This window comes from Protomyctophum parallelum (assembly GCF_964188405.1).
Source record: "Protomyctophum parallelum genome assembly, chromosome: 21".
Classification (NCBI taxonomy): Eukaryota; Metazoa; Chordata; class Actinopteri; order Myctophiformes; family Myctophidae; genus Protomyctophum; species Protomyctophum parallelum.
In genome coordinates, this window is record NC_139713.1 from 14,888,552 (window position 1) to 14,916,233 (window position 27,682).

Below are 27,682 nucleotides of genomic sequence, written 5' to 3' on the forward strand. Positions count from 1 at the left end.
TGAAATGTTACAGCAGGAAGTATACGGACGTGCAATGCTCTGTAAGAGCCACAGGGCGGCGACATATGACTGATTTATGCACGTCTTCTTACTGAGATTGGTTGATTGATTGAAGTATATATTAACAGTTTGCAGAATTACAGTACATTTCAAGCACAACTAAAAAAAAACTGTTAACTGTGAGTGGACGACCAATAAAGCACTAGACTTGTTTACAAGTGCACCTTGTTCAATTCATCATGACATTTTAATTTTATTTTAGAGACAATTAAATATGCACTTATAAAAAAACAAAAATCATCGATTGAGTTTTGATTGATTGAAATATTTATTAACAGTTTGTAGAATTTACAGTACATTTTAAGCACAAACTCAATACAGAGAACTTGTGACAAAAGAAGGATAGCCGATACAACCACCCTAAGGACTATTATCTGTACCAAGTAGACCACTGGACCTTGCACATGATGTAATCTGTAATCTTAAATCTGAGTTTTCTGTATGCTATTTAAATAGTCATGAGAAAAATGCTGCCATTTGTCCCAAAGTGACTGCAAAAAACTAAAAAATGCTTTATACCCTGTTTAACATAACGATGCAATGTGACATAGCTCTGTTTACAAAATGCTGTACCCCCTCCAACTGTATTATATTTCCCCCATTTTCAACTGTTTTTATTGTATTTGTGACACTTGCTTTGGCAATGTAAATGTTTATTTTCTCATACCAATAAAGCTCATTTGAATTGAATTGAGATTACTCATAATCGAGTATACTCTAAGAGATTACTCCGTTAGCTATACTTGTGGACTCTCCCACAATGCATTGCATTGCATGAGTGCGGAAAACAGTAGCTCCATTGAGTGTTTTGGTTTCGATCCCGATATGTTTTTGTCTTATTCTTCTAAACTATACTCTATGGTGTGATCGTGTTGTTGTAGAGACAGTACCAAGGCAGGTGGTACTGACTGACAGGTGGGCAGCAAGGCTACAAGGTACCGTTAACATTATCACTATAACAACGTGTACGTGACAACATGCCAAACAAATTTCGTGTCGTACGTGTCGTCAATTAATTGGCGTCACTTGCAATCGATAATCTACTGTCGTCTGTCGGTCTGATATGAAAGATACAGTATGCTAACATTACCCCGGGGACCGTGTGTGAGTGTGTAGCGTTCATTAATACTGTCTGTATTTGACAAAACAATCAATAGTGAACGCTAATTTCTAACTTGACAACAGTATCGGTTTTAAGATCTTGGTTGGTTGTCCGACGTACTGTTGAATCGATGACAACCAATAACTTCCAAGTTATGCCAAGTTAACTGCGGGAGTGCGGGTTCATTTGGTTATTATTGTGATAATTGTGTAAATTACCTGCCTGTTCAAATAGATTGCTATAGATTTCAAAAGACAATCAATCAAAAAATGTCCCTTCTTTTGGCAAGAGCTGTGCAATTATGTAACCGTGTGTCCCTTCTTTTGGCAAGAGCTGTGCAATTACGTAAATGTGTTTCGAAATAAAATTATATAATTCACTAAACTTTCTCAGCCACATTGGCAATTAATAGTGAAACAAACTGCAACAAAAAGAGCTTGGAAATAATGTGCAGTATGACGGATTCACTGAGATATAACGCTACACTAGTAATAACAAAATAATATGCACATGTGCTGGTCGATCGTCACACTAATGATTCGCAACTCCTTGCAACTGTTGCAAGGAGTTAGCCTGACACTCAGTCATTCTGAATTTTCATTTCGTTTCACTTCATATTTTCTTAATGGGCGTGGCTAGAGATTCAGGGCTGGAGCCAGGCTAGCAAGGATCGCAGTGGTGTGGAAACTTGATATAGAGAAGAGGCCTGGAAACGGTTATGTTGCAAACTTGCAATGAGCTGTGACTAGTATAGTTGCATTGGTGTGGACTGGGACTGGCCTTTAAGTATTGTCAACATACGTCCCGGATCTATAAGCTCCGTGTATCATAGATAGACTATCTGAATTGTAGACTTTGCATGGGCTTCTGCCAGATGTATTTAAACAACTTTATTTGATAGGCCACTATGTTTGTGAAATTGCTTACATTCAGTGTATTTGATGAATACTTTTTGTTTGTCCTTTACTGTTGTAGGCTATGAGTGACTGTGTGTGTGATGGAGGAGAGTCATTGCGGGGAATTGGACTACATGATCCAAGATGAGGACACAATCATTGAGGGAGTCAGCAACCAGGTTCTGTTTGTGGTGGTGCTCAGTGTTGCCTTCTTGGGAGGCTTACTGACCCTGCTCTGCAGGTATTGACTTAGATCTATTAGCTCTCACCCAGTCACCCACATATAAATAATATGAAAGTTTAAGCATTAATTTTTGAGTGGTGCAACCACTCCTACAACCAGCTTGCAATGTCCTTGTACCTGTTTGTGTGTGTTTGTGTGTGTGTGTGTGTGTGTGTGTGTGTGTGTGTGTGTGTGTGTGTGTGTGTGTGTGTGTGTGTGTGTGTGTGTGTGTGTGTGTGTGTGTGTGTGTGTGTGTGTGTGTGTGTGTGTGTGTGTGTGTGTGTGTGTGTGTGTGTGTGTGTGTCTGTGAGAGCACGAGTATGTGACTTAATAATAGCAGTAGGGGGCGCCAGAAACAGTGAGAGTCTCTAAAGAGAGAGAGAGAGAGAGAGAGTGTGTGATTTTTATTTTACAAGGAGCGTGTCACAAAGAGCTCGTAGTGATATTATCGCAGAATGCTCACCTATTATGACATATTCTTATTCTCTCAGGCTTATGGCACATAGTTTCTTTTTTTTCCTTCATTGTTTTGTTTGTAAAGAAATCGTCCTTGGGCTCATGAAAGGTGCTATATAAATTCAAGCTATCATTATTAATATGCCCAGGCCCAAGGGTTCATGTGGTTAATTGGGAAAGAAATCCCTGTAGTATTGCACAGGACCTCTCATGAGTAGCAATGGGAATAGTGTTGGCAATCCAAGTACTTGAAGGGATATTTCACTTTTCAAGTTGCTTCAGTCAGTATTTAGATATTTGATATTCATTTTAGCTGCCCTTCCTATACAAACCCATTATAACTAAAAACTCCATTTTAACCATGATATATTAATCAAAAACACCCAACCTATTTTCTATTGACTGATATTGTCCTTCTAATACGTGAGGTGGCCGTGGTTTGTCATTTACTGTTTTAATTTATTTGTAATAATTATTTTTGATTCTGTGAGGAGGAGCTGGAGCTTGAGGAGGTTATTTTCCAAAATAAATATTGAAATGCAAAGCTTTTGCACACCTACAAGCGACAGGTGCGTAGGAGAGGGTACGGTGCCCCAAAAATGAACAAGGAAAAAACAACCGCACACTGTCTTCAAATGCAGTGACCACCAATTTATTTAAAGGGAAATGTAGCAACGTTTCAGCCTATGCGGCCTTCATCAGGCTATCTTTATGAACACAAATGAGCAAGCATCCTTTTTGTAGGCTGTCTGGCCTAAAGGTAAGCCTATCAGAACAAAAGAAATGACATGACATCACTCAACTTAAGGTGACAGGTACTCATATGGTTAAATGAGAACAAAAATGTCATATGAAAAACTCAATACACCCATGCAAAGTAATAAGAAAAATCATAATAATCCATATTAATCAAGACAGTATACAAATGGTAATATTGTTAAATAAGGTATACAAAAATCATGATCAAGAAACATTGCAGGTTGAAACTTCAAGAGAAACTTTCCCTGTGAAGGAGAAAAGGGAACAGTTTACAAGAGGTTAAAACCAGGTACAAAATCAAATCATCAACAATACAATAAGTTAAAAACTAAATGGAGCAAACTGAAGGATAAAATCAAAGATCACAGCATGACATTTAATAAAAGTTCATCATTAAGGCCTCTAGGTGCCAATGTTTGGAGTGTGAAGATCCAGAATGCTTCACGCCTTTTTAACAGCAAATCATGATCGCCACCTCTGTGTGGCGGATCAACTTGTTCAATGCCGCAGAAACGTAAAGAAGATATGTCATGCTTGTGATCGTTGAAATGTACCGCTACTGGGTAGTCTCTATCATTTCTTCTAATAGAGCTTTTATGCTCGCTTATCCTTATCTTAAGTTTCCTAGTGGTTTTGCCCACATAGGCTAGACCACAAGGACAGCGCAGCATGTAAATGACGTGAGTGGAAGCACAAGTGATGACACGGTTGATGGGAAACAATTTGTTAGAGTGCGGGTGGCCAAAATGTTAAGTTTTATATGTATTGTTGCATTGGGCGCAACTGCCACAGCGGTAATTGCCGTTGGGTAGCGGGGCTAGCAGTGTCTGGCTGGCCGGTAGAGGCGCATGCCTTTGGTCTGCATGAACAAGCATATCTTTTATGTTGCGCCCTCGCTTGTTTACAAACAAGGGTTTGTGTTTGAAAATCGGCGCTAGAGCAGGATCAGACGTCAGGACATGCCAGTGTTTATTAAAAACCGGCTTGATGACGCCCGAGTGGGGAGAAAAAGTGGTAATGCAGGTGACCGAAAACTGTTTTTCTTTTCTCTCGCTCTTTTTGAGGAGATCTGCCCGAGATTGTTTCAATGCCGTGTCATAGGCTTTTTGGATCCACTCAGCCGGGTAGCCTCTTTGTAGGAACCTAGCTGTCATATCCTCCGCTTTTTTAATAAAATCATCAGTTGAGGAACATACTCTTCTGAGTCGGTAAAATTGGCTTTTAGGAAGCCCTCTTTTTAGAGGAGTAGGATGGAAACTGTTAGCCATTAAAAGGGTGTTCTTGTCAGTTTCTTTCCTATACAGGGTGGTAATAAGTGTGGTGTTGTCTTTTACGACCCACATGTCAAAAAATAAATATTAAAAATAAATTAAAACAGTAAATGACAAACCACACCCCCCTCACGTATTAGAAGGACAATAGGAGTCAACAGAAAAAAAGTTTAGGTGTTTTTTATGAATCTTTCATGGTTAAAATGGAGTTTTAAGTTATAATGGGTTTGTATAGGAAGGGGGCGGGGCAGCTAAAATGAATCTAATTACTGAATCACGCAACTTAATAACTGCCCGGGGTGTTCACATAAGCCTGAGTAGACGTTAAAATGACCAAAAGTTTTCATGAAAGTGAAATTTCCCTTTTATAGTGTCAAAGCAGACGTGAAGCACGTTTGCACTGTGGGACAAAAAGTATTGTTTGATAGTAGAGTTTAAATCAAAATGGTATTTGACTAATTACATCAGTATTGTGAGTTTGTTGGCATTCAATTCAGACAGGGAATGAATGCATGCATAATAATCTCTCTTTCATTTAACCTTTGTAGAGACGATACGCAGAACATTCATCCTGAGAACCAGGAACATGTCCGAGCTGTCCGACAGCAGCTCCAGTCAGAGCAGGTAAGCAGAGTTTTAAAACTTTGCCTCATCCAAGGAATAGATAGTAGACTTAAGGCCTATTCATACTCTTTGAAGTATGAACTTGAAGTTTTAGGTAATAAGGTGACCACCGAAATGGTGGTTAGTAAAAACAGAAAGATGTGTTTAGGTGAGCGGTGAGTCGCTTATCACCACGGCGTGACCGTGACGTCATGTTGTAGTTTTATCAACCACTGCGGTGGTCACCTTATCACCTAAAACTGGAGTAGAAATAGGCCTTTACTGTAGCTAGGTGGTTATATTACCCTGTCTGGACAAGGGTATGACAAACTTGCAAACTTTGCAAGTTACTGTTTTTGTAGTGTGTATATTGGAAAATCCAAATCTGTCCCATATCACCCATGTTGAATATTTTTTAGGGACAGACTAATTCCTATTGTCATGAATTTCTTGTCATAAGTACTAAACAGATATTTCTAGTACTGTAACCTATACATTAAATGCTCGTATACATGTTTTTTTTTCTCCTCCTTCATCCCAGGATGAAAGCACTCCATCAGAGGCCAGACAACAATTTTATACAGACATGTCCTGCCCCGTATGTCTACAGCAGGCTGTGTTGCCTGTGGAGACTAATTGTGGACACCTGTTTTGTGGTAAGAGAGACACTACCAGGCTGGACAACACAAATATCCTAAGATAACCACTTAAACTCTCAGCGCAATACATACTCATTCTGACGTCAGGGTTCGGACAGGCTTTAGGAAGTTCTATAGTTTGGAGAGTCAGGACATCTGGAGGTGCACAGGTTACGAGGAAAGGCTTGAGACCGCCAATCTGAAATTCGGACAGAACAGTTTGGACGTCGGAAGAAGCATCTATTGGCCTTAACAACTGTACTTCGACTGCTTTCTTCATTAAAATGAAACGTGCACTGTCTTCACATCACATGCAGAAGCAGAGACGTTTCTGTTGTTGGCAAGGTGGGGGAGCCTTTTTCTTAACCGGCCCGCATGTACGTTCCTCGGCGGCGTGCGCGCACACCGCACAGACCGCACTACATTCACAGAAAACCGCCCAGTGATAGAACCGCAGAATTTGCGATTAATTAACTGTTACGTTTAATTGAATAATTTCTCAACGGCGATTAACTAATAACATCCCTAGCAGGATGATAATTATTTTAACTACCGGTACTTCCATTCTAACCAATCACAGAGCAGCCATTTATAAGCACAGAAACCGAGTTATTTCTATTCACAAAATAATCACCATCTTAGACCTATAAACACATTCCAAATTATGTGAGTATGAACATAGTTTATTTAAGAATACGTTTACTTTAATGGAAACTAATTGTCTTTTTCTACAGGGTCTTGTATTGTAGCGTATTGGAGATTTGGATCTTGGCTGGGGGCTATTAACTGCCCCATCTGCAGACAAATGGTGAGACTACAGGAATAGAAGTTATTTTGTAGTACAGCCAAATGTATTTCTTTCCAACCTTGTTTGATTCATGTACTGTATGTAACACTGAACAGTGAGTGATTATATTACAAAAACAAAGTGACAAGTGTTATCACTACAAACCTTGAAATTAGGCCCCTAACTGTTATGTAAAACAAAAGTAAAACGATACTTGCATTGTGCACACTGACACTGGTCCTTAGCGGGGCTAATGAGACTGCTTGTTTTATATCAAATGTTTTATTACTTGCGTTTAGCAACTTCATCCAGCACCATACACTTGTTGTTCCCGGCCGACTGGTTCGTTTTTAATAGCCATCAAATAAGTCAACAAATACAGGCTTATCAAATGATTACCAAAAGCGAAAAATGTCCTGTAATAATTTCACTTAATAATACTGCACAAGTGTAATGTTTTGCTTGCTATGGTCCCCTATGCTTTGACACCCCTTTGCGCCTTTCAGCGCAGTTTGTCAAGTACATGCTTGAGCAACTAAATGTAGCACATACCAGCACAAGTGAACAGGTGTCTTTCACTGAAAAAGATTGGCACAAATGTAGCACAGTTATATTTATTTAATACATTTCTTTACAGTTCTGAGCTATACAGCTTGTAAAATATGTAAATTATATAAAAACATACCAAGTCAAGGAATATTGTCAGTCATTTGTGCTGGTTTTGTGCTGAAAAATATTCTGTAGGACTAGGATGCCAACTTTGATATTATTAGTAATAACACTTTTTTCTTATCATTCTTAATTCCAGGTGACGTTGCTCTTCCCTCTCTTCCATGAGCATGCCGACCCACAGAGGGTCGCGGATGGCGAGGCACAGCCACAGCTCATCCTTAGAGACATCAATGACTACAACCGCAGGTTCTCTGGACAGCCACGATCTGTGAGTGTACTTTTGGCCAATTTAAAATGATGTCATGTCTGCTTCATTGGCCTGTAGTGTACATCGGGGAGACTGGAAAGAGAGTAGAGATCAACTATTTGACTTTGCTAATCGATAGTTAGAGCTGTGATTATTCACAATAGTTGCTTGCAGCCCTAATGTTCATCACAACCGTTCTTTCAGTTGACAGTTATTGTTTACAGGAACGATTGTAGTGTTAATTTAATCCCCAGTGTTTTCAGGACAAAAAGTTCCAGAACTGCCTATATCTCAGGTACTACTAATATACATCTGTTTTTTTACTAGTAATAGTAAATATTTTACTTGGCCAAGGATAATTCAGTTAGTGGGCCTCTTATAACAGGGAGCTTGCTCCTCTTCATGTTATCCTTTCCTTGCCGATCCACACCAAATGCTTTCAGTTCCATCGTGATGATTCTAAACTAAAGTGTCTGTGTCTCCTGTTCCCTCCAGGTGATGGACAGGCTCCGAGATGTTCCCACCCTGCTCCGCCATGCCTTCAGAGAGATGTTTTCAGTGGGCGGGTTGTTCTGGATGTTCAGGATCCGGATCCTCCTGTGTCTGGTCGGTGCACTCACCTACCTAGCTTCACCGCTTGACTTCGTGCCTGAGGCGCTCTTCGGCCTACTGGGCTTCTTGGACGACTTCTTCGTCATCCTTCTCCTGTTTATTTACATCTCCATCATGTATAGAGAGGTGGTAACACAGAGACTCAATGGCTAACTAATAAAATGTGAACACTTTTGAACTCGTATCAGGACAAAGAGACCCTGGAAGAAAGAGGTGGGCACTGGGCAGTTGATTGATACGTTTATTTGTTCCTCAAATAATTCGTTTTTACAGTCTTGCCATAATTTATGAGTTAAAAGGGGAAAGTTCAATGCTTTTGTATAGTATGCACTGTTAATTTTGGCATAGATTGACGTAAGACAGTTCCAAGTCTAAGTGGACAAGATATCAAAAAATCACTTGTAAAAAGTTTGGAAACGTAACTTTGGTCCATTGTTTCTCCACTTTAATAATACCAATTGATATTAAATGTTAAATTAGATTGGTCACCTTTACGAGGTATAGCTTGTAAGGATCGGGTGTTCGTGGGATGAGCAACACAGCTTAAACTTGTGGGTAGCGCCTCCAAGAAAATTGCCAAAATCCTTGCTTTGAGTTTCTTAGTGGATTGGATGATTGCACTCTCACACAGTAATAAGGAAAAAAACTTTTTTTTAAATTTTTACACTTTAATTTTACGCTCAGTGTTAGGGAACTCAGTAGCGGGTGGAAGATCTAAAGCCGTGACAGCTTGGCACCACCTCATGCTGGTCACCAACCTAGCCACATTTTCTGTGGGTTGGCATCATAGAGTTATATATCTATAGAGAAGACGCCCGAGTTCTCCTCCCATCCACTTGCATTAAGTTGCTCAAAAGCGCATGAGGCGGATTCACTCCTCCTTCCTGGTAGGAACAGAGTGCATTCTGGGATTGATTGGTTACAAACACATGAACGCGCTGCCGTTGACTATCATTGTGCCGTTTGTGCGCGTTCACGTATGAAACATTCGTTCACGTGTCATGGCCCCAATCACATGAACGTGCGCAATGATAGTCAACGGAGCAGCGCTGGCTCGAGCTGCACTACCAAATCCGGCCACTATGTCCATTTCGCCTCAGGGTTTCCTCTGGGTGCCTTCTCTAGAAATATATACTCTAAGGTTGGCATCCCATTCCTCAACGAGGTTTTGTTGCAAGTCAGCCAATGTGGTTCTGTTTGTCACTAGCATGTGCCCAAGCTGATCCCACAAGTGTTCAATTGGGTTGAGGTCTGGAGTACTCAAGGCAGACCATTCCATCCTCTCCACTCCCAAATTCTGGAGTTAAGTGATGATCTGTGTGTGATGATCTCTAGTCTGTGAGCGCTGATGGTTAGGTCCCAGATTCTGAAGATATGGGATTGCCACTGGTTCTGTCTTGCCTGTGAGAGAGATACTGCCCCATACTAAGCTGATGTGGCTGCGTATGGATCTTCCAGATGCTACTGATTTCCCTAACACTGAGTGTAAAATGAATGTAAAAATCGCCAATTTTGGCCCTTTTTTTTACCTTATTACTTTGTGAGAGTGCAATCATCCAATCCACTAAGAAACTCAAAGCAAGGGTGAATACCAACCACTTGCCATTTTGCCACATAATTTTTGGAGGTGTTACCCACACGTTTTGCTGTCTTTCTCATCCCATGGACGCCGGATCCTTACAAGCTATACCTCGTAAAGGTGACTAATCACCGATTTTAAAAGGATATAAAACATAATACCAATTGGTATTACTAAAGTGGAAACATAATGCACCAAACTTCTGAACCATTTTTTGCTGAGTTTATTTTAGATATCCACTTGCTGGGGACAACTTGTGGACAAATGCACTACTGCTCACTGTCCAGGTGTTTTCAGCTAAATAGCAGGCATTTCAAACTTATCATTATTTAATACAATAACAAACAAAAAGCCAGATGTGTATATTTTCAATTACAAATATAAATGTTATGCTGAATAGAATTTGATATATCATCAGTTTGGACAATAATCTGACACTCTTTGTCAACTTAAAAAAATGGACCGTCGTGAATGTATAACAGCCATGTCTTCCCTCAAGCTGGATCTATCGGGTTCATTCATATCTCAAATGTGCATATAATTGTGTGAGGAACTCTCGTAGTATCATCCAAAAGTATACATTATAGTACCTCGTGTATAGGTATTTAAATCTAATGAAAAGAATAGTTCATAAAGATGAACCTATTGCATCATTTGAGCCACATCTTCAGGCCCTCTTTGACACTTTGGTGGTACTGCTTATGACTCCTCGTCCTTTTTCCTTCCAATGCTCAAATATCTGAAGGCTCTGGCAAAACAATTGGACTGAGAAGCCCTGCAACCAACCATTTCGGAGACACCTCGCTCTTTATTACGTCTGCTGTCAGTTCTGCATACTTTTAAGAGCTTTCAGATATTCCTTTTTTCAGTTATGTGAATTATTTATTTTTCAACCACTGGATGGAGACATGCACAGCAGCAGAATTTACATCTGGGGATGCAGAGTTATGGTTTATTGACATCTTTACTGACAAGAGGCATATACTGTACATAAACATTTTGTACATATCTGTCAAAAGGATGAAACGATAATAAAGCAGGAAAGCTAATTACCATTGTGAGCCCTTGTGTTTGTGTGTGTAAACTGGTTTGTGCTGGGAGTGGTAGAGATAATTACCGTATTACCTATTATTCTTATCATTCTTTATAAGTCTTTTTTACATACGTTTTCTTTTCATGTATAAGGTGAGTTTTAAAGTCTTAAAATAGCAAGAAATATTTCCTACTGTTTACACCGCTATAATATCAAGACAATAACAATAATAATAATTTGAGCTGGGACTTGATTAAAAAAAATAATCTAATTAATCAGAGACTGTAGTTAATTAATCTAGATGAATCACATTTTAATTGCATATTATTTCACCCAAGAACCGTGAGCGCCATTTTTTCAAATGGATTTTGGTATACTAGTGAATCAATGAATAGTGAATACATAAGTTTAAGCAATAAAACATTGTTTTTGTAGTAATAGGGGTAATAATCCTTTATTGAATAATTGCACACAACTGTGCTGTAATCCACGCTACCATCGGATAGCCTTTTAAATCCTATTTCCAATCCACAGGGACAAGCAAAGTGATCTCAGCGGCTTCCCCCACCCAGTCTGGTGAACTGTCTGCGGTGTCTGGTGGTGTTATTGTCTGAAGAGGACACGGACACTTGGTGCGCCGGTCCGTCGGTCCAATGACAACGTTCCGTGGTGAAAAAAATAGTGTGCTTAAAATGCGTAATTTTTTTTAATGCATACATTTTTCTGGAGTTAATTAATCGCAATTAATCGCAATTAGTCCCGGCCCTATAATAATAAAACTTTATTTGTATAGCACCTTTCATGACATGAAATGCAGCTCAAAGTGCTTTACAGAGCAATGGAGAAAAAAAGAAAAGCAAGGCAACGACATTAAAAAACAAGCAGTAATGCAATGTGCTATAATATGTTTTTTTTTGTGTCCCTGTGTGTGTCCCCGTGTCCGAGCACGGAAAGCTGCAACACGGTAAAGGTTGCTGCACACTGTTGGACGCGTTTTTTGGTAAACCGATGGAGAAACGCAGCTATAAATCCGAAAAACGTGCTCTGTGTGCAGGAACCTTTGTTTTACATCACCAGTCCATTACATCACCTAATCAACATGAGTTAGACTTTAATATATTAGCGCCCCTCACTTCACACAGGTGTGATTTTTAAATCCAACGTAGACTCCGCCTATTGGGCCCCGCCTCCACCATACGCCACACTGTTACCAGAGCCAGGCCCCGCCTCCTCTCTACGTCACAATGTTACCAGAGCCGAACAGATTCAGAACAGAATCATATCGAATCGTAGAAAGAAACACCGCATCAGAGCCAGTGGATAAAGCTCTTTCCCCCCAAAACAAAATCCCTTTTAGAGTTTACGTGAAGTTACAATGACTACCACGTCGGAGTCTTTGGATCGAATGGAGCTGTGTGAGAGCCTCTTGACATGGGTAAGTTACGAAGATCAGAACATGTTTATGTTGATTTTGTTTGACACATAGTTTTGTCGGGGCGCCCCTGTTGAGCGATGCTAGCATACCAGGCTAAAGTTAGCCTGTATGGGCTACATTAGCCGTTGGGGGCAGACAGACGGACAGATGACTATAAAGAAAACATCAGTACTAACAACAATAACAAAAACACTAGCCCACCACGTCCACTATTTTGTCCAGGCCCGGGGTCAGTTTTGTGGTGTTGTGGCCTGATGACGTGCTGTTACCATGCCTGCTTTAGCAGTTTAGAAGAAACCAAAGCCTGTTTGCTTTTTTTTGGGACTGTTGTCACGTTAGCTGTTTAACTTCCCCAGCAAGCAAATGCCACATCTTTTTTTTTTACAGACAGAGAGAGGCGTCGCGGAGACGTCGCGACTTGATCGGCCCTGTCTGTCTGGAGATTATTGTTGACGTATCGGACAATCGCTTTCCTTATCATTGTTGTTTCATAATATGCCCACCTCCATTCCTTTATCTTTGGTAACTAACAGGCTTGACAACTTACCCCCTCCTTTCCTAAATTGCCTTGCTAAAATCTCAGCACTGCATATTACTCAGTAATATGCATGTTGCCACTGGTACATGTTGAACCAGGGGCACGAGACAACATATCGTACTACACAGTTAGCATATATGGCCCTTGGGACGTTTTCTGTATTTGGGACGTCGCAGAACAGGTTTTGATTGAAGTATTTATTAACAGTTTGCCGAATTACAGTACATTTCAAGCACAGCTCAATACAAAAAACTGTTAACTGTGAGTGGACGACCCAATAAAGCACGACACTTGTTTACAAGAGGGTCCACCATGTTCAATTCACCATAACATTTAGAGACATACAAATATACTCTGCTATTAACCACCCAAAGTAGACTGTGTCTCTTTCAAATAATGTAGAATGAGGTAAAACGGAAGTAGAAATCACAAGAGTGTATATCATTCCAGCAATGTATTTTTTTTACACTATACTGAAGAATAGCTCATCCTGTTGCAGCATGTGCTTGTATTGTTTGTGTTGTGTGTGTTGTGAACCTTCTGCTCGGAACACAATTATCTCTTTCAGAGGCTAAATGGATATTATAATGGAGGGGTGGTACTTTATGACAAAGATGTCAGTCCCTTTGACCAGAGTCAGAGATGAGATCCATTCTGTTATGCCCACAGTTCATTGCTGATGGAAGTTTGACATAATGGAATGATGTAGGCTGAGTGGAATAAGTGTGCACTACTGCACATGGGTCTCAACCCCAGTGATTATCAGCTGTCTCTTATTTGCGGCCCAGTGCCTGCCTACAAGGGTTGTGCAGCACAACAGTAGTACTACTCCCTCAGGTGTGGTCTTTACCGTCTTCTACTTGAAAATAATACAAATTGCGTTATAGCAGGGTAAAGTACCCGGTATAACTATAATGAATTACTGTAACTTTAAGTGTTGTCCTCAGCTCTGAAAGCCCTTGAAATAATAGACATTTCAAGGGCTTCTTTAGCACAACTGACATTGCAGTTGAGGTACTGGCCCAGGGGTGCAGTGTAGTATCTTGAGTAGTGTAAACCTTAGACTTTCTGATTTGTTGCATATGAACATATTGATAACTTAACCCATTTTGGGCGGGAACCCCTTTTGGTGTTAGCATTATGCTATGATTTAGCTCTTGAAAAATAGCAGATCTACAAGCTCGGTGGCGCGCTACGAGCTTGTAGGTCTGCTATATATCGATATATCGATTTTTGTATCCCATCATCCATCCTAGGTCTCGACTCCTCGGCCTAAGTTACTGCCCCTTTTCTTCTCTCTTGCACTAACTTGAATGAGAAAACTCAGACGGATATTAGTTTCTGAGAATTAATGCTGACTAACTAACTTTCCTCAATCCTCACATACCTGTTTTGAATGACTCATTGTGGTGGAGACACTGAAGAGACAGAATACCTACTATTTAGTTGCTTTAGGGATGCACCGAAAGGTACATTCTTGGCCTAAACCAAATACAGAATATAGGAAACGGTTTGCCGAATAGCCAAATCTGATTAATATTATATATATATATATATATATTTTAAACCCCAAAAAGAAAGCCCACATGAAACAATTTTTTTCTAATCAGTTTTAAACCACACAGCCTGCCTTCTCCGCTGTCACCGGGTTCTGCACTGTGGCTAGAAAGTGTATATGGCATTATTATGTGATATGTAGGCCCAGACCAATATGTCTGCTGAGCTGATATCTATCGGGCCATTATTTGACACCCCTGTGTTGAATGGGGCCCTTTGCGGTAGCAGGTGGTTAACCTGCTGTTTTCAATGGTTTTCAACTATTTTCAATGGTAACACAACAGTCACGTTGCCAGCATTCCAGCCACAACAGGGAGAAAGCAACTGCTATACACAGATAACTGGAGGTAGTGGTAACTGGGTGTGTATATTTAAAATCATTTCCATAGGCTGAACTGAACTCATTTGAGGGGCAGATCTGACCCCTGGGACACTTGCTTTAGACACTAGTCAGCATATCCACTCGGTCCAAACCTTTTCTTGATCATGGCCGGAGCACCAGACATGGCCAAATACAGTACATTTAGGGCCCCATTGTTTAGTTTTTGAGGTGTGACAGTTGGGTTTGTATTTTATTTTGCTTGGCCTTCTGTTATTCACGTAAGTGAATGAACAGTCGGAAACATGAACTGTGCTTAACCTTTAGTCACATGCACTGCGGTCTGCGGTGGGGAGCTATACTTGCACTAAGTAGTTAACGGCTGTTTTTTTGTGTAAACTGTTTTTAGTTTAGCATTTTAAAGGTGAATAAAGGTTTATTTAATAAAAGCAAAGTTGTTCTTAAACTAATCTTGTGATTACGAAAATGATGAACTCAGTGCCGTGCTGATTCATATAAGATTAATCGGACATAATTAATCAATTATTCATTTCTCTGAGTCTTTCTTCCAACTCTCTCTCTCGCTGTGTCACTCTGCCATTTCATTCACAGGCCATGCCATGGTCACACAAGCAGCCAAAGGTTGTGTAACTGCACGTGCGAGCTAAATTTAAGTCGCCACACTACTGTGCCCAGTCAGCAAGCAGTCGTAAATCTATGGCCCTCAGTGTTTAAAAACATAAAGGGTGACGACGACAAACTAAGGAATACTAAAAGAAAGTCAATCACGTTGTCAGACAGTCACAGACTTTGTTTAATTACATTGTAATATATATATATATATATATATATATATAATATATATATATATATTTGCACACACAAACGATATTGGTTTGTTGGGCGCTTTTTTGGGTTTCTAAAGTAAAAATAATTTTGCCAGGGAGATCTACAGGGAGCTTTACAAGCTCACAACGCATCACAACATGTAGTGAGCGTGTAGTTTGACTAGTTCCAAATTGCTGTGTGTGTGTGTGTTCAGTTCACATGGTCTCTATAGTCGCTTCTTTTAATTGGGCTTGTTTCCGTAGACATGGCCACTTGTTTCTTTTACACCATCTGGCAACACTGGTGCCATGATGTGTCACAGATCTAGCACGATGATCTTGAGAAGCGGATTCTGTAGAATTACTTTCTTATCATTTACTCACCGCACAATCAGGGAACAACCCATGGCATTCGGGTTGTTGTTTTTTCTTCCTCTGGGGGTACCACCACCTCCTTCTCGGTTTGGCTAGCTAATTCCTTTCATTCATACTAGTCAATTTCCTCCTGGGTGCTTCTCAATCTGTGTTTATTCCTAGTTCCTACTAACAACAACATCATTGCATGTTTAGGGCAGTGGTGCTGAGTAGTCTTGAGAGATTATACTCACTCCATGATGCCTTGAATTCCTTTTTTTTTTTTCCTCACATGCCTCCTACCCCACGGTTAATGAAGAATCCAAATTCGGGATAAACGGTCTCATACATACACGCGTGTGCGTGCGTGCGTGTGTGTGTGTGTGTGAGAGATGTTTTGTAAAGTTTGAGTGAAAATGTGTTTTTGAAGTAGGTCTGAGCACACGACTAGATGTGAAAGAAAGTTGTGTGAGAATTTATAATTGGATGTTTATATATTTAATTATAATTTCTCAAATATTTTCTCTTGTTTTTGGATTCTTCATAATTCCCATAGAGGCATGCCTTTAGTAACAGAAACCTATAGCATCCACATATCCAGTTGTCCAGAACCGCGGCTAATCCAAACGATATGCCCATATAGCCTTTAGTACCGGCGGTAATCATAATAAGCTGACTCATGGGAGATGATTATGATGACACAGGGCCAGGGGCATGACTTAAGAGAAACATCTTAACTTATAGGCAAAGCCTGGAAGTTTGTTTGTACCCTATACCCTTCTGCCAAACCCAGAACTACTGTATCGTGTCGGCACCATTGATGCAAATAGGTTTTCAATGTAATGAGTCCTGGGATGGTCTTTTAGATGAGTCCCATGGACTGAGTCCCACTTCAATGACGTTAGGAGTCATATTTTGCCATTTTTTACAAATTGCAGCATTTAACTCCCATTTCAATTCATATGGTTATAATGTGGTTATATTCATGTAGAAAACCTGAAGAAGAAATTATTATTATAACTAAAGCTAGCAAAAAAAACTAGAAAAAAAAACAGTACAGTCAGTAATGCATCTCTTAACTATAAACTGCGTTTTGGGATGCAAAATGCACCCTATTTTAATCTCTGGAATGGGGAAGTTCCGGTGACTTGGGGGGCCATGAGCAGGTGTGACTTGAAATTGAAATCTAAACACACTAGAGGTCATGTTGTTTGCAGATTTGTTCGCATCGGCCAGTAAAACGACAGCCAGGCCAGAAGTTGGGAAGTGGGCTTCTAAACTTCCTTCCTTTTTAGTTGCTTTAAATTCCCATTAGTCACCGCTTGCAATTATGCAAGGATGGCAGGTTGCCCTCGGCTAGGGCTGAATTGTAGCCTTTTTTTGCAAACGGTTGGTGTATTCCAAAGCTCTGAAGCCATTGTAATTTTACTACTCATTGTCGGAAACAAAGTCTTATGCACACCTGATCGGCTCAGAGTCGGGTGCGTAGGAGGAGGCAGGGATCAACGTATTCAAAAAATGCATGACCCACACCACACCATCTGCATTTGCAATTTGAACACTTTTATTTAACCCATTTAGGCCTAAATTTAAAAAAAAATGTCTTTTTAAAATGTCTTTCTGAAAAACCTCATGTTTCTATATCAGTGGTTCTCAATATTTCATGACTTCATGTCAAGGACCCCAAACATTATATGTTTAATATGCCTCCGCGCCCCCCCCATCTGAAAATATGTTGTTCCAGGGACCCTCCAGAAGAAAAGATTTGAGTTAAAAACTGAAACTCTGAAAGAATATATATATATTCAAAGATTTGAGAAACATTTTCACAATTCTTCAAAAACAGCAGACCTACAAGCTCATAGCGCGGCACCGAGTGCCGCGCTATGAGCTTGTAGATCTGCTGTTTTTCAATAGCTAAAGTATAACATAATGAAAATGGGTTAAGCAAAGTTTCAGTCAAAGACATTATTCAGGCATCTCTACTATACTCATTGTTCTCATTGTTCACGTTTCATGTTCTCCTGCAACACAGAATCTCGAACCTGTTCTTTCTCAGAGAACAGTTTGTGAATTGAAAAAAAAGGTGTAAAGGCAAAGGCAATATAATTATCAGTTGAATTTCTGGTTAACAACAACTATTACATGGTTGAACTGACTGGTGTTACAGGCAACATGACAAGCACCTATCATAAAACAATAAACATACATTATTGTTTACCACTTAAACAGTATATACTTAGTTGATCAGACCCCCTAATCTTTCCACTCTACAGCAACTATCTTTGGCGAAAATCGCTGATCGTGTGAGCTTGTAGATCTGCTATTTTCACCAAATGTTTGTCCAAGAAGAGGGACGCTATTGTGCCAGTGTTTTTGGCAGCAAATTTCTATTTTAGTTTTAGTCATAGTCTCCTGAATAGTTTTCACTTAGTCTTAGTCACATTTTAGTCACCTGGAATGTCTTAGTGTTAGTCTAGTTTTAGTCGACTAAATGTCATAAGATTTTAGTCGACTAAATCTACAGGTGATTTAGTCGACTAAAATTTATTTTTGCGGGCCTTGTTGCCGACATAATGACTTATTTTACACTTGCTGAAAATAGCCGATCTACAAGCTCACAATGCGTTGCAGCGCGACGCGTTGTGTGCTTGTAGATCTGCTATTTTCAGCATGCAACCAAGTGTAAAATGACTTATACTGGATCTGTTGTCCACTAGTCCCTTCCTAACATTTTAGTCTAGTTTTTATTTGTTGACGAAATTGTCGGTATATTTAGTCTTAGTTTTAGTCATCATAGCATAGTTTTAATTTAGTTTCCATTTAGTTTTCTTCAGTGGAAAAGGTAGTCGACGAACATTTTTCGTCTTAGATTTAGTCGACGAAAACAACACTGTATTGTGCAAGTGGCTATTGGACAGGTTATACAATATTGTTGTACTTGGGGGGAAAACAGTGAAAACACTTGTCTTGGCCCAGATCCTGGCCTGTGTACTTTATAACTATGTTGCATCTATATGTCTGTCAGTGTGGCGTGTACTAGTGTGTCTGTGTAATGGGGTTATTTTGTCTACATCGATTCGATTCCTCCCACTTCCTTTCTGCTAAAGGAAATGGAGCAAACCATGTATGGATGGAGACAAAGTCTTACAGAGTCATGACTCATGAGTCATGACATGTACTGATGTACAGTACAGTGACACACACACATGCACACACACACACACACACACACACGCGCGCGCGGACGCACACACGTGCGCTAGGCCTACCCTATAGTAATAGTTTTAATCTTTGCTTATTTTACTCATTTTCTTATTTTCTCTTTTGAAATGTACTAATTTGTATGCTGTCCTCTCATGTCTTGTTTTGTCAGTATTGTTTAGTGTTCAATGTCAGGGGACTACGGATGGAAATTAGCACCTCTGCTAAATCCGGTGTATTTACTCTATATATATATATTCTTATAAATATCATTTTCTGACCCTCCTCGCTTTTTCAATTTCTCTTTTTACTACTGTATGTCAAGTTATCCATTCTCTCCAACTTCCATTCCAATGTTTCCTATTGGACACAGTCCAACAAAGGTCCCTGTGTATGTAATGCGTTTGTGTATATGCATCTAACTGGGGAGATTCTCTCGCTCTCTCTCTCTTCCTCTCATTGAAATGGTGTTGCATAACATAGTGTTGTTTAGGTCTGACCATAATGACCAGACCGGCCTGCTAAAACACAGAATAACTCTTGCTGGTGGTTTGACAGACTGAAGGCCTGAAGAAGGTTGCTTCATTAAATAAGAAAATACCCATGTACCGAGCAATTACACAGTGTGCGGGTGTATCCTATTGCTTTCACAGACTGAAGGCCTAAAAGATTTGCTGATTTGAAATGAGCGTGATAGCACAGCGTTGACTATTTGGGCAGAAGTTTATTGATGCTTTTAAACTATACATTTAAAGTATTCATAATCATATCAACCCCACTAGCTAGACTGCTGAAGGGGGAGGTTTCCGTTTCGTTTGTCTAGGCCGCAATGCCAATTGACAAATCATCATACATTTATTATTGGATCATATTCATAAATCATATTCACCAAATTAAGATTATGGTCGGCAGACGGCTGGTAGTATACCAGCGAACAGAAACCTTGCCATTACCCATCTTCTGTTCTCAACTGGATTTTGCTCACCCTCACTTCACACAATCTGGGAAACTGGGAAAAGAACAAATTAGCTCTTATCTTTAACACCTGATGAATTTACAATAATAATAATAATATAGTTTGTGGAAAATAACCAAAAAGCCCATAGTTTATTCTATTATTCTGTTCTACAGAACATCACCTGTAATCTCAAATAGCAGACAGTTCATTTAGGGGGCTGCAACAAATAATTTAGAATCCAAGCTTTGCTTGTTCATTTAAACAGAATCTGAAATTATTCAATAAATCAAAGACAAAAAGGCATATAATTATAATAACCCTGGTGAGCAGTATGGGTTAGCGACCCAGTCTGTGTCCTCCGTGAGGAGGAAGCCCAACAAACCCTCGGTGAGGCCTTTAGGAGGGCCATTCAAGCCGTAAGCGGAGCCTTCGAGAGACCCGAAAACCCTGGTGACCTTGGGATACGTCGCTGAGGATATTATGAAATATTAAAATCGATTTCGGAGACTCCGAAGATTAATCAGAAAATCGATTAATCGGCGGCATCCCTAGCATCCATGCGATGTTTTTTGTTCTAGTTATATTTATAAATTTAATTAATTTCAATTGAGGAAAACACATGAGCAGGCACCACCGTCTTCCCATCACATCCCAACATTCCTTCTCCCTTCAGTCCACCCCCCCTACTCTGGCATGCTGACTGCTGGTGCTTCAACGGAAAATAATTCCCTTCTGTCTGTCTTTGCGAGAGTCTTTCAGAATAGTCTAGTCTAGGGACTGACGTGGAGAGAGAGAGAGGGAGGTTGCAAGGGAAAGATACAGAGGGCAGACGGAGAAGAACGCCCTGTGCAGTGAAATGGTTGCACTGAGATGAGAATAGTTTGAGTGAGAGAAGAGAAGAGTTATTGGCAAAATAAGGATGCAACTCCTTTTCTTAGAGAATCTAGGCCAAGAAAACGGTCTAAAAATGGCCTCAATGCAATCCTGTGTGAAGTTCTTCTTGAGCAAACATTTAGTGTATAAAGTACAAAGGCAACAGCTCATTGATATTTCTACAAAGGAGGGATCACAGAACGCACACACAATCCAGCCAGTTTAGATCCACACAGCACAGTTAACCCATGTTGTTCGGGAACCCCTTTTGGTGTTAGCATTTTGTTATGCTTTAGTAGCAGATCTACAAGCTCATAGCATGCCACCGAGTGGTGCGCTACGAGCTTGTAGGTCTGCTATTTTTGAAAAATTGTAGAACCACTGACATAGACAACATTTTTATAATCTGATCTCAGGTCAGAATGAAAACTGTCAGGATGTAGAAGACATTTTTTAAATCTGATCTCAGGTCAGAATGGTTTAAACAGGTATTGTTTCCGCACCTTGAGAACTACGCATGCCGTACATCATGAGCAATGTTTTTTTTTAGGACTTGGCTTTTTTTCTTAAATACATAATAGTTTTATGATAACAAAGTTCTAAACACTGACATGCACCTCACCATTTATGTGTTGATCTGCCTCCTGGTAATTCTGTGGTGTTGTGGCAGACTTCTAGTGTCACCAAGATAAAGCAAAGTTAAAAACCAAACTATGCTTTTGTATAAACATGACTCGTGTGGTTTATCTTTCTCGTGTCTTTGTTGTGTATCTCCCAAACAAATCACTGCCAGTGCAGTCTTCAGGTCGATGCTGTGACATCTTCTTGTTCTTTTTTTTTCACTCCCATGTTTCTACTGCGTTATTCTGCACCCACAACTAACTCATGTGTCTGTTTTGTTGTTTAGGTCCAGACATTTGGAGTGGAGGCTCCCTGCAAAATAGTAGAAGACCTTACCACTGGTGTCGTCATGGCCCAAACTCTACAGAAAATGTATGTTGTTTTTATTTTTGTCCAATGTGTCTAGAAACTAAGTTAACAGGATTCACAAAATTAGAGGTTGACTTACACTGACTGCGATGTTACAAGATGCTTTTTATTAGTGAGTGCCAGAGACTGTTCAAGTTGTCAATACCGTCTACTGATAATCATCTGCAAAATAATTCCCTTTGTACTTTGTTGTCAATCCGGTCTATTCAGGGCAGCTGTAACTTTACTCCTGCTGTCCCTTCCTGTTTCATTCACTGTAATTCCCATGTAGCTGTAATTGCAGGCTTTGATGTAAAATGCACTTGGCTAGCTCCACTTCTCCCATCTGTCTATATGCAGTCGAATAGATCTTCGCAATAGACCTTCCCCTCCCGAGGACCAGAAGTGAATTCCCCGTTAATTTAGCTCAGACTTTTCAAAATGTATTTATATAAAGACGGACAAAGCCAACTCGAGTTGTGACGACAAATGGCAGTAAACACAATGTTTTGGGCCGATCAACTCATTTGTAAGAAGAAATACATACATAGCAGGACACAGCACTTTTTGTTTTGTTTTTCTTCTTACAAATTATTTGATCAGCGAAAAACATTGTGTTTATTGTCATGATGTGTCACAACTCGAGTTGGCTTTTTGTCCGTGGCGTAATCGTCTTTAAATAAATACTTATAATGAATAAATACTGAATGAGGAATTCACTTCTGGTTCCAGCGTCGTCATGGAAGGGGGCGGGGCTGCGACGCTCTATAGAGCCCGACTGATAGTAGTTCGATAACGATCTCGGTACAGCAGCTGGACTGATATTTTGTGGGAAAAGTGCACTATTTTCTAATGATCTAATTGATCAAAGAAAAAACGTATATGGAAAAACATTATGGTATTAATGCTGTTTGTTTCAGTGGAGCTTAGGGGGAATCACCTTCAAAGCTGTTATCAATTATAACAAGGGAATAATTTACCACCACAACAACAACAACGTAATCCTAGCTTTAATTTCTACCTCTAAAAGAAATACCCAATTTCCTCAGTAATTATTGTATGAGAAATGGTCAGTCAACTTTCTTAAGGTGAGTTCAGAACTTCAGAGTACTTGAATTAAAATATTCGCCTCGGTTCGTCCCGTTTGTGCTGCACCAGGGCTCTCGCGCAACTTCTCGTCTTTGCATTGACTTTGTATGTAATCTCGTCACTCTAACCATAACAAGTCTGACCGTACCTTTTTCATCCAGAGTGTTCTTGGGAAAGACAGAGCACATGTGACTACTATTCTTCTATTCATACAGTGGTTTTTTTTGTTAATATTCTTCTTTCTAGTTGTGGGACATTTGAAAGTTTGATTGACCTTCTGTAACTCAATTGTATTTTCCAGAGATGCAGTATATTTTAACGACGGTTGGATCAGTAGGGTGAAGCCTGAGGTTGGAGACAACTGGAGGTTAAAGGTGAGAATCACATACAATGGCTGTCTAGCAGTGGTGGAAAAAGTACTCAATTGTTTTACTTAATTAAAAGTACCAATAGTGCAACTCCGTTACAAGTAAAAGTACGGAATTGAAAATGCACTTGAGTGAAAGTACAAAAGTATCTGCATCAAAATGTGCTTAAAGTACTAAAAGTAAAAGTACTCACATTGCAGAACGTCCCATTTCACAAGTTCAAAATGTGTAGACAATATTTTGAAAATAGCCTATCTACAATGCATTGCGACGCATTGAGAGCTTGTAGATCGGCTATTTTCAAATGGCCGAAATGTTTAGGGTTGAAGTGGTTACTGTATGTTTTATAATCACAATTTTAATCGCCAAAGTAACTAAAGTTTTCAAACAATTGTAGTGAAGTAAAAGTACAAATTGTGGCTCTGAGATGTAGTGGAGTAGAAGTAAAAGTAGTGGAAATACTCAAGTAAAGTACAAATACATTTTACTTAAGTACAGTACTGAAGTAAATGTACTTAGTTACTTTCCACCACTGCTGTCTAGTGTCTGCGCTATCACAATCGGTACTTAAAGCCGACATGTTCTCTGTCTCTAGCTAGTCGCTTGAAACAGTTGATTATTTATTGTGTTTAGAAATGGGTGGTGTTGGTAATAATACAATGTCCTGAATAACCCATCTCTCTCCTAATTTCAGATCAGCAATCTAAAGAAAGTTTTGAAAGGTATTTTAGACTATAACCAAGAGGTAAGAATTAACTGTTCTATTTATTTAGACATTTTAGTAGGTATCAGCTTGCACATGTTCAAGAACATGACGGCGTTGTTGTCAAGTTGCCGGTGTTTTTAATGACAACCTGGACATGTTCTTTTACGTTCCCTGTCTCTATTCAAAACAAATTATGTACTTATCTTATTAATGTTACGTTTTCACGACTCTGTTCGAAGTCAAGGGCTTTGCAGCGGCCTAGTATAGGGCGTTGCAGGAAATGCCGTTATCCTGTTAATTTTCCCCATAGACTTTTCAAAAAGTATTTATTTAAAGACCTTTTAAGCCTCGTACAAAGCCAACTCAAGTTGTGACAAATCATGACAACAAACACAAAGAATTAGAAAGAAGAAAAGAAACGGCATGTTACAACACTTTTTGTTGTTGTTTTTCTTCTTTGTAATTATTTGTTTGGTCCAAAATATTGTGTTTATTGTCATGATTTGTCACAAATCAAGTTGGCTTTGTCTGCGGTGTAACCGTCTTTAAATAAATACTTATTGAAATGTCTATGGGAAAAATGCAGTGGGAATCATTTCCTGGGCCTGGCGTCGTCAAGAAAGGGGGCGGGACTGCAACGCTCTATAGTTGGTTTGCATCGATTATTAACTTGGACAAAATTGACTTTAATCACAGTCCTTTTTGTTCTTGTGTCGTACGCTTGCGTCACCCCACCATCAACCGTCCCCACATAAACTAAACCATAATGTATAATGGAAAAGCAAATGTAGCATGTGTTTGAAGCTTTTATGACCATCAAAATAGCTAAATGAATGTCCTTATTAGGTTATATTCTTAATTTCTTTGTTAAAAGAAACATGTCTTATATAACCAAATGGTACATTTGTATGGTAAAGTTGCTGCAACATACTCATTGTGCAAGCTGTGATGCACCATATTATAACGACATGCATTGTCCCTCTTACTTTGTGTAGGTCCTAGGCCAGCAGATAAATGACTTCACACTGCCAGATGTTAATCTTATTGGGGAACACTCGGATGCAGCAGAGCTCGGCAGGATGCTACAACTCATACTCGGCTGTGCCGTCAACTGCGAACAGAAACAAGGTGTGTGTCTGTACTCTGTATGTGGTAGTGTAGGGCAGGGGTGGGAAACGTTGTTGCCGTAAAGATCTTCTCTTATGGGGGTCCCTGGCATGTCTTTTCAATTGGGCGTCCGTGGGCAAATTGGTGTCAATTTGGGGGTACCTTGACATGAAAATGCACAATAATTAGAAAATAATCTATCAATTGTTCTGATTCTGAACAATTGATAGATTTTTTTGTAACTAAATACTGGCCTGTAACACAACACTGCCTTATTTATTCACTGGTCATTTGTCTCTCTTTTTTTGTTTTTGCTCCAGAGTACATCCAGACCATAATGATGATGGAGGAATCGGTGCAACATGTCGTCATGACAGCCATCCAAGAGGCATGCCAATAGTTGAAGATCTGACTTGTATTTGCATATACTTTTTAGGGCTACTTTTACATGGGGGTGCATAGTGTTCCCTTATTTATATATACCGGTATATATGATATCTTAAATCCCAGAACTTTTCAACATCTCCGGTTTCGGATATAGGACAGGAGGACTAGAGTGTTCTAATTTAAAAAAAGCATAATTAGTAATAACAATGAGTGACTCCACCATTAATTAACGTGACTGGAGTCCCCCCAGGGTTTAAACTAGGCCCCCTCCTGTTTTCCCTCTACACAATAGCTTCACCGAAATTATTGCTGAATGCTCACCCATAGAACAGGGATGCTAGGGGCTCATGTGGTTTCTCGAGTTATAGACAAAATTACGTTGCGGAACTTGCGTTGGTCTAGTGACAAGTCTCTAAACCCCCATAACGACTTGGCTTTTGAAGCTAAAATGCAGTCCAACTATTTTCGACGGTATTGGACAAGCCTCCAGAAGGGCTGGCCAACGTTGAAGCGCTCGGCCCTACTGGTCAGAGCTGGGACTGCAGGCCCTGCATTTATCACGAGGAAACCCCGTGCAGCTGGGGTTTAACATTGAGCACTTCCGCATTTTGGACACCAAATTTTGGTGTACAAAATGTTGGTGTTCATCAGTAGTTAGGGGGTTCTATCGCCTTAGCCACTGTCGCCCCTCATGTTGTTAGATTACCTTAGTTTTTTTTTTTTTTTTTTTTAATCATTTTTCATCAACCTATTGCTTTGGTTGATGAGAAAACTGGTTATAACACCCATCCATATTCAATATTGAGTGTGTTTTTTTCCCTAGCTGATGAGTAAAGAAACTCCAGTCACAGGAACAAATGAATCATATGTGGATCTGGACAGACAGGTATGTATATAAAATTCATAAAATGTGTGTTTTCTTGCAATAGAACTATAATGCAAATGCCCATCTCTAGTTTCCCATTGTCAGTATATTACTGACACTTGTGTTAGGGTTAGGCTGATCACAGCTAAACAGCTGAAATATGACCCTAAAGGTGCATAGTGGTGTGTTTCTTTCGGACCGGGGTTGATTTGATACATTTTCTGCAGCTGTCTAGTGGGGTGTTGGTGACAGGCTGATATCTAGTGATAGCCTACTACTTTCGGATCCGCAAATCACAGCAAAGAAACGCACGCAGTGTGCAACCACCTTAAAAGGATCTTTGGCTAATGAGACAAATATGGCTTAGAACATTATACTTGCCCTCTACAACTAAAATAAATAAAAAAATAAAGCGTGGGGACAGAAGTCACAGTGACAGAACGAGACAGACTAGTGTGCTGAGCGTATGTGACTGTGAGCGCTGTTGCGGGCTGAGAGGAGGACTCCCTCCGCTCCCAAGGCTCAGGAGGGAGGGGGCTGTTTGACTGTACTGTGCGCTGGGCACTGGGCAGGAGCATGTCTTAGGGCGCTTTCACACCCAAAGTTCGCTTAGAAGGTCCGGATCAAGGACCAAGGACCAAATATTTGCATTTTGATTTTGGTCCGTTTGGTGTTCACACTGGACTTTGTAAAGCGTACCAAATATGTAAACAAATGACACGTGGACATGTTAAGCGAACCAAATAGTGGGGGGGGAAAGAACATGAGGGGAAATCACTGTCTACAATTTTTGCAGGGGCAACCTTCAGTCACACAGAGAGAGAAGAGAACAGCAACATGACAGGCAGCAACAACTTGCTATTGCATTCATTCTTATTAATTATTTTATTAGCCAAATAAGAGCAACAGATGAACAGAGGAGCAGGTGTTTGAACAATAATGTGCTTGCTGCTGAATGCTGATGCATACATTCACGGAGACGTATAGCCTACAACAAGGTATCCCCGATAAAAAGGACTTTTCTTCCATGTGTGCACCTTCACCCATGTTATTTCTGCGCATCAAATCGGCGCCGCGGCGGGCATTTCCATGTCATCTTATGGTTTGGTCAGTTGGTTATTGAGCTTCAAGTCAGAACAGCTCCGCTGCAGCTAATTGAGTTGACCTAGTTTTACGTCTTTTGCTATA

The 27,682-nt window shown here is 39.9% G+C and overlaps 2 protein-coding genes across 6 annotated transcripts in view; both read left to right on the top strand.

The window, feature by feature from the left end:
* Positions 1 to 846: 846 nt before the first annotated feature.
* rnf170 (ring finger protein 170) lies at positions 847 to 10,945 on the top strand. 2 transcript variants are annotated; one of them, XR_014570948.1, is made up of 8 exons: positions 847 to 995; positions 2,138 to 2,299; positions 5,316 to 5,391; positions 5,912 to 6,026; positions 6,743 to 6,816; positions 7,604 to 7,735; positions 8,210 to 9,103; positions 9,468 to 10,944. XR_014570948.1 is itself a non-coding variant. In XM_083793574.1 (7 exons), exons 2-7 carry the CDS (start codon positions 2,160 to 2,162, stop codon positions 8,477 to 8,479), a joined length of 807 nt encoding a protein of 268 aa, XP_083649700.1. In that variant the 5' UTR covers positions 847 to 995; positions 2,138 to 2,159; the 3' UTR covers positions 8,480 to 10,945. The 2 variants fall into 2 exon arrangements, 1 of the variants encoding a protein (XP_083649700.1); XM_083793574.1 differs by having other exon boundaries at positions 8,210 to 10,945.
* A 1,285-nt stretch (positions 10,946 to 12,230) lies between these two features.
* The window catches only part of hook3 (hook microtubule-tethering protein 3), a 39,912-nt gene continuing 24,460 nt past the window's right edge, over positions 12,231 to 27,682 (top strand). For all 4 annotated transcript variants that reach the window (XM_083793661.1, XM_083793660.1, XM_083793663.1 and 1 more), the window contains exons 1-7: positions 12,231 to 12,373; positions 21,911 to 21,996; positions 23,363 to 23,435; positions 24,124 to 24,174; positions 25,131 to 25,263; positions 25,563 to 25,630; positions 26,453 to 26,515. In XM_083793661.1, coding sequence (XP_083649787.1) covers positions 12,314 to 12,373; positions 21,911 to 21,996; positions 23,363 to 23,435; positions 24,124 to 24,174; positions 25,131 to 25,263; positions 25,563 to 25,630; positions 26,453 to 26,515 — 534 coding nt within the window. In that variant the 5' untranslated portion in view covers positions 12,231 to 12,313. The remainder of the gene's footprint in view (positions 12,374 to 21,910; positions 21,997 to 23,362; positions 23,436 to 24,123; positions 24,175 to 25,130; positions 25,264 to 25,562; positions 25,631 to 26,452; positions 26,516 to 27,682) is intronic.

Excerpts from the sequence above, each read along its gene's own strand:
- rnf170 (XM_083793574.1), top strand. The coding sequence starts at position 2,160 with ATGGAGGAGAGTCATTGCGGGGAATTGGACTACATGATCCAAGATGAG. Across the intron at positions 5,392-5,911 it reads AGCAGCTCCAGTCAGAGCAG|GATGAAAGCACTCCATCAGA; the intron begins GTAAGCAGAGTT and ends CCTTCATCCCAG. Across the intron at positions 6,817-7,603 it reads GCCCCATCTGCAGACAAATG|GTGACGTTGCTCTTCCCTCT; the intron begins GTGAGACTACAG and ends TCTTAATTCCAG.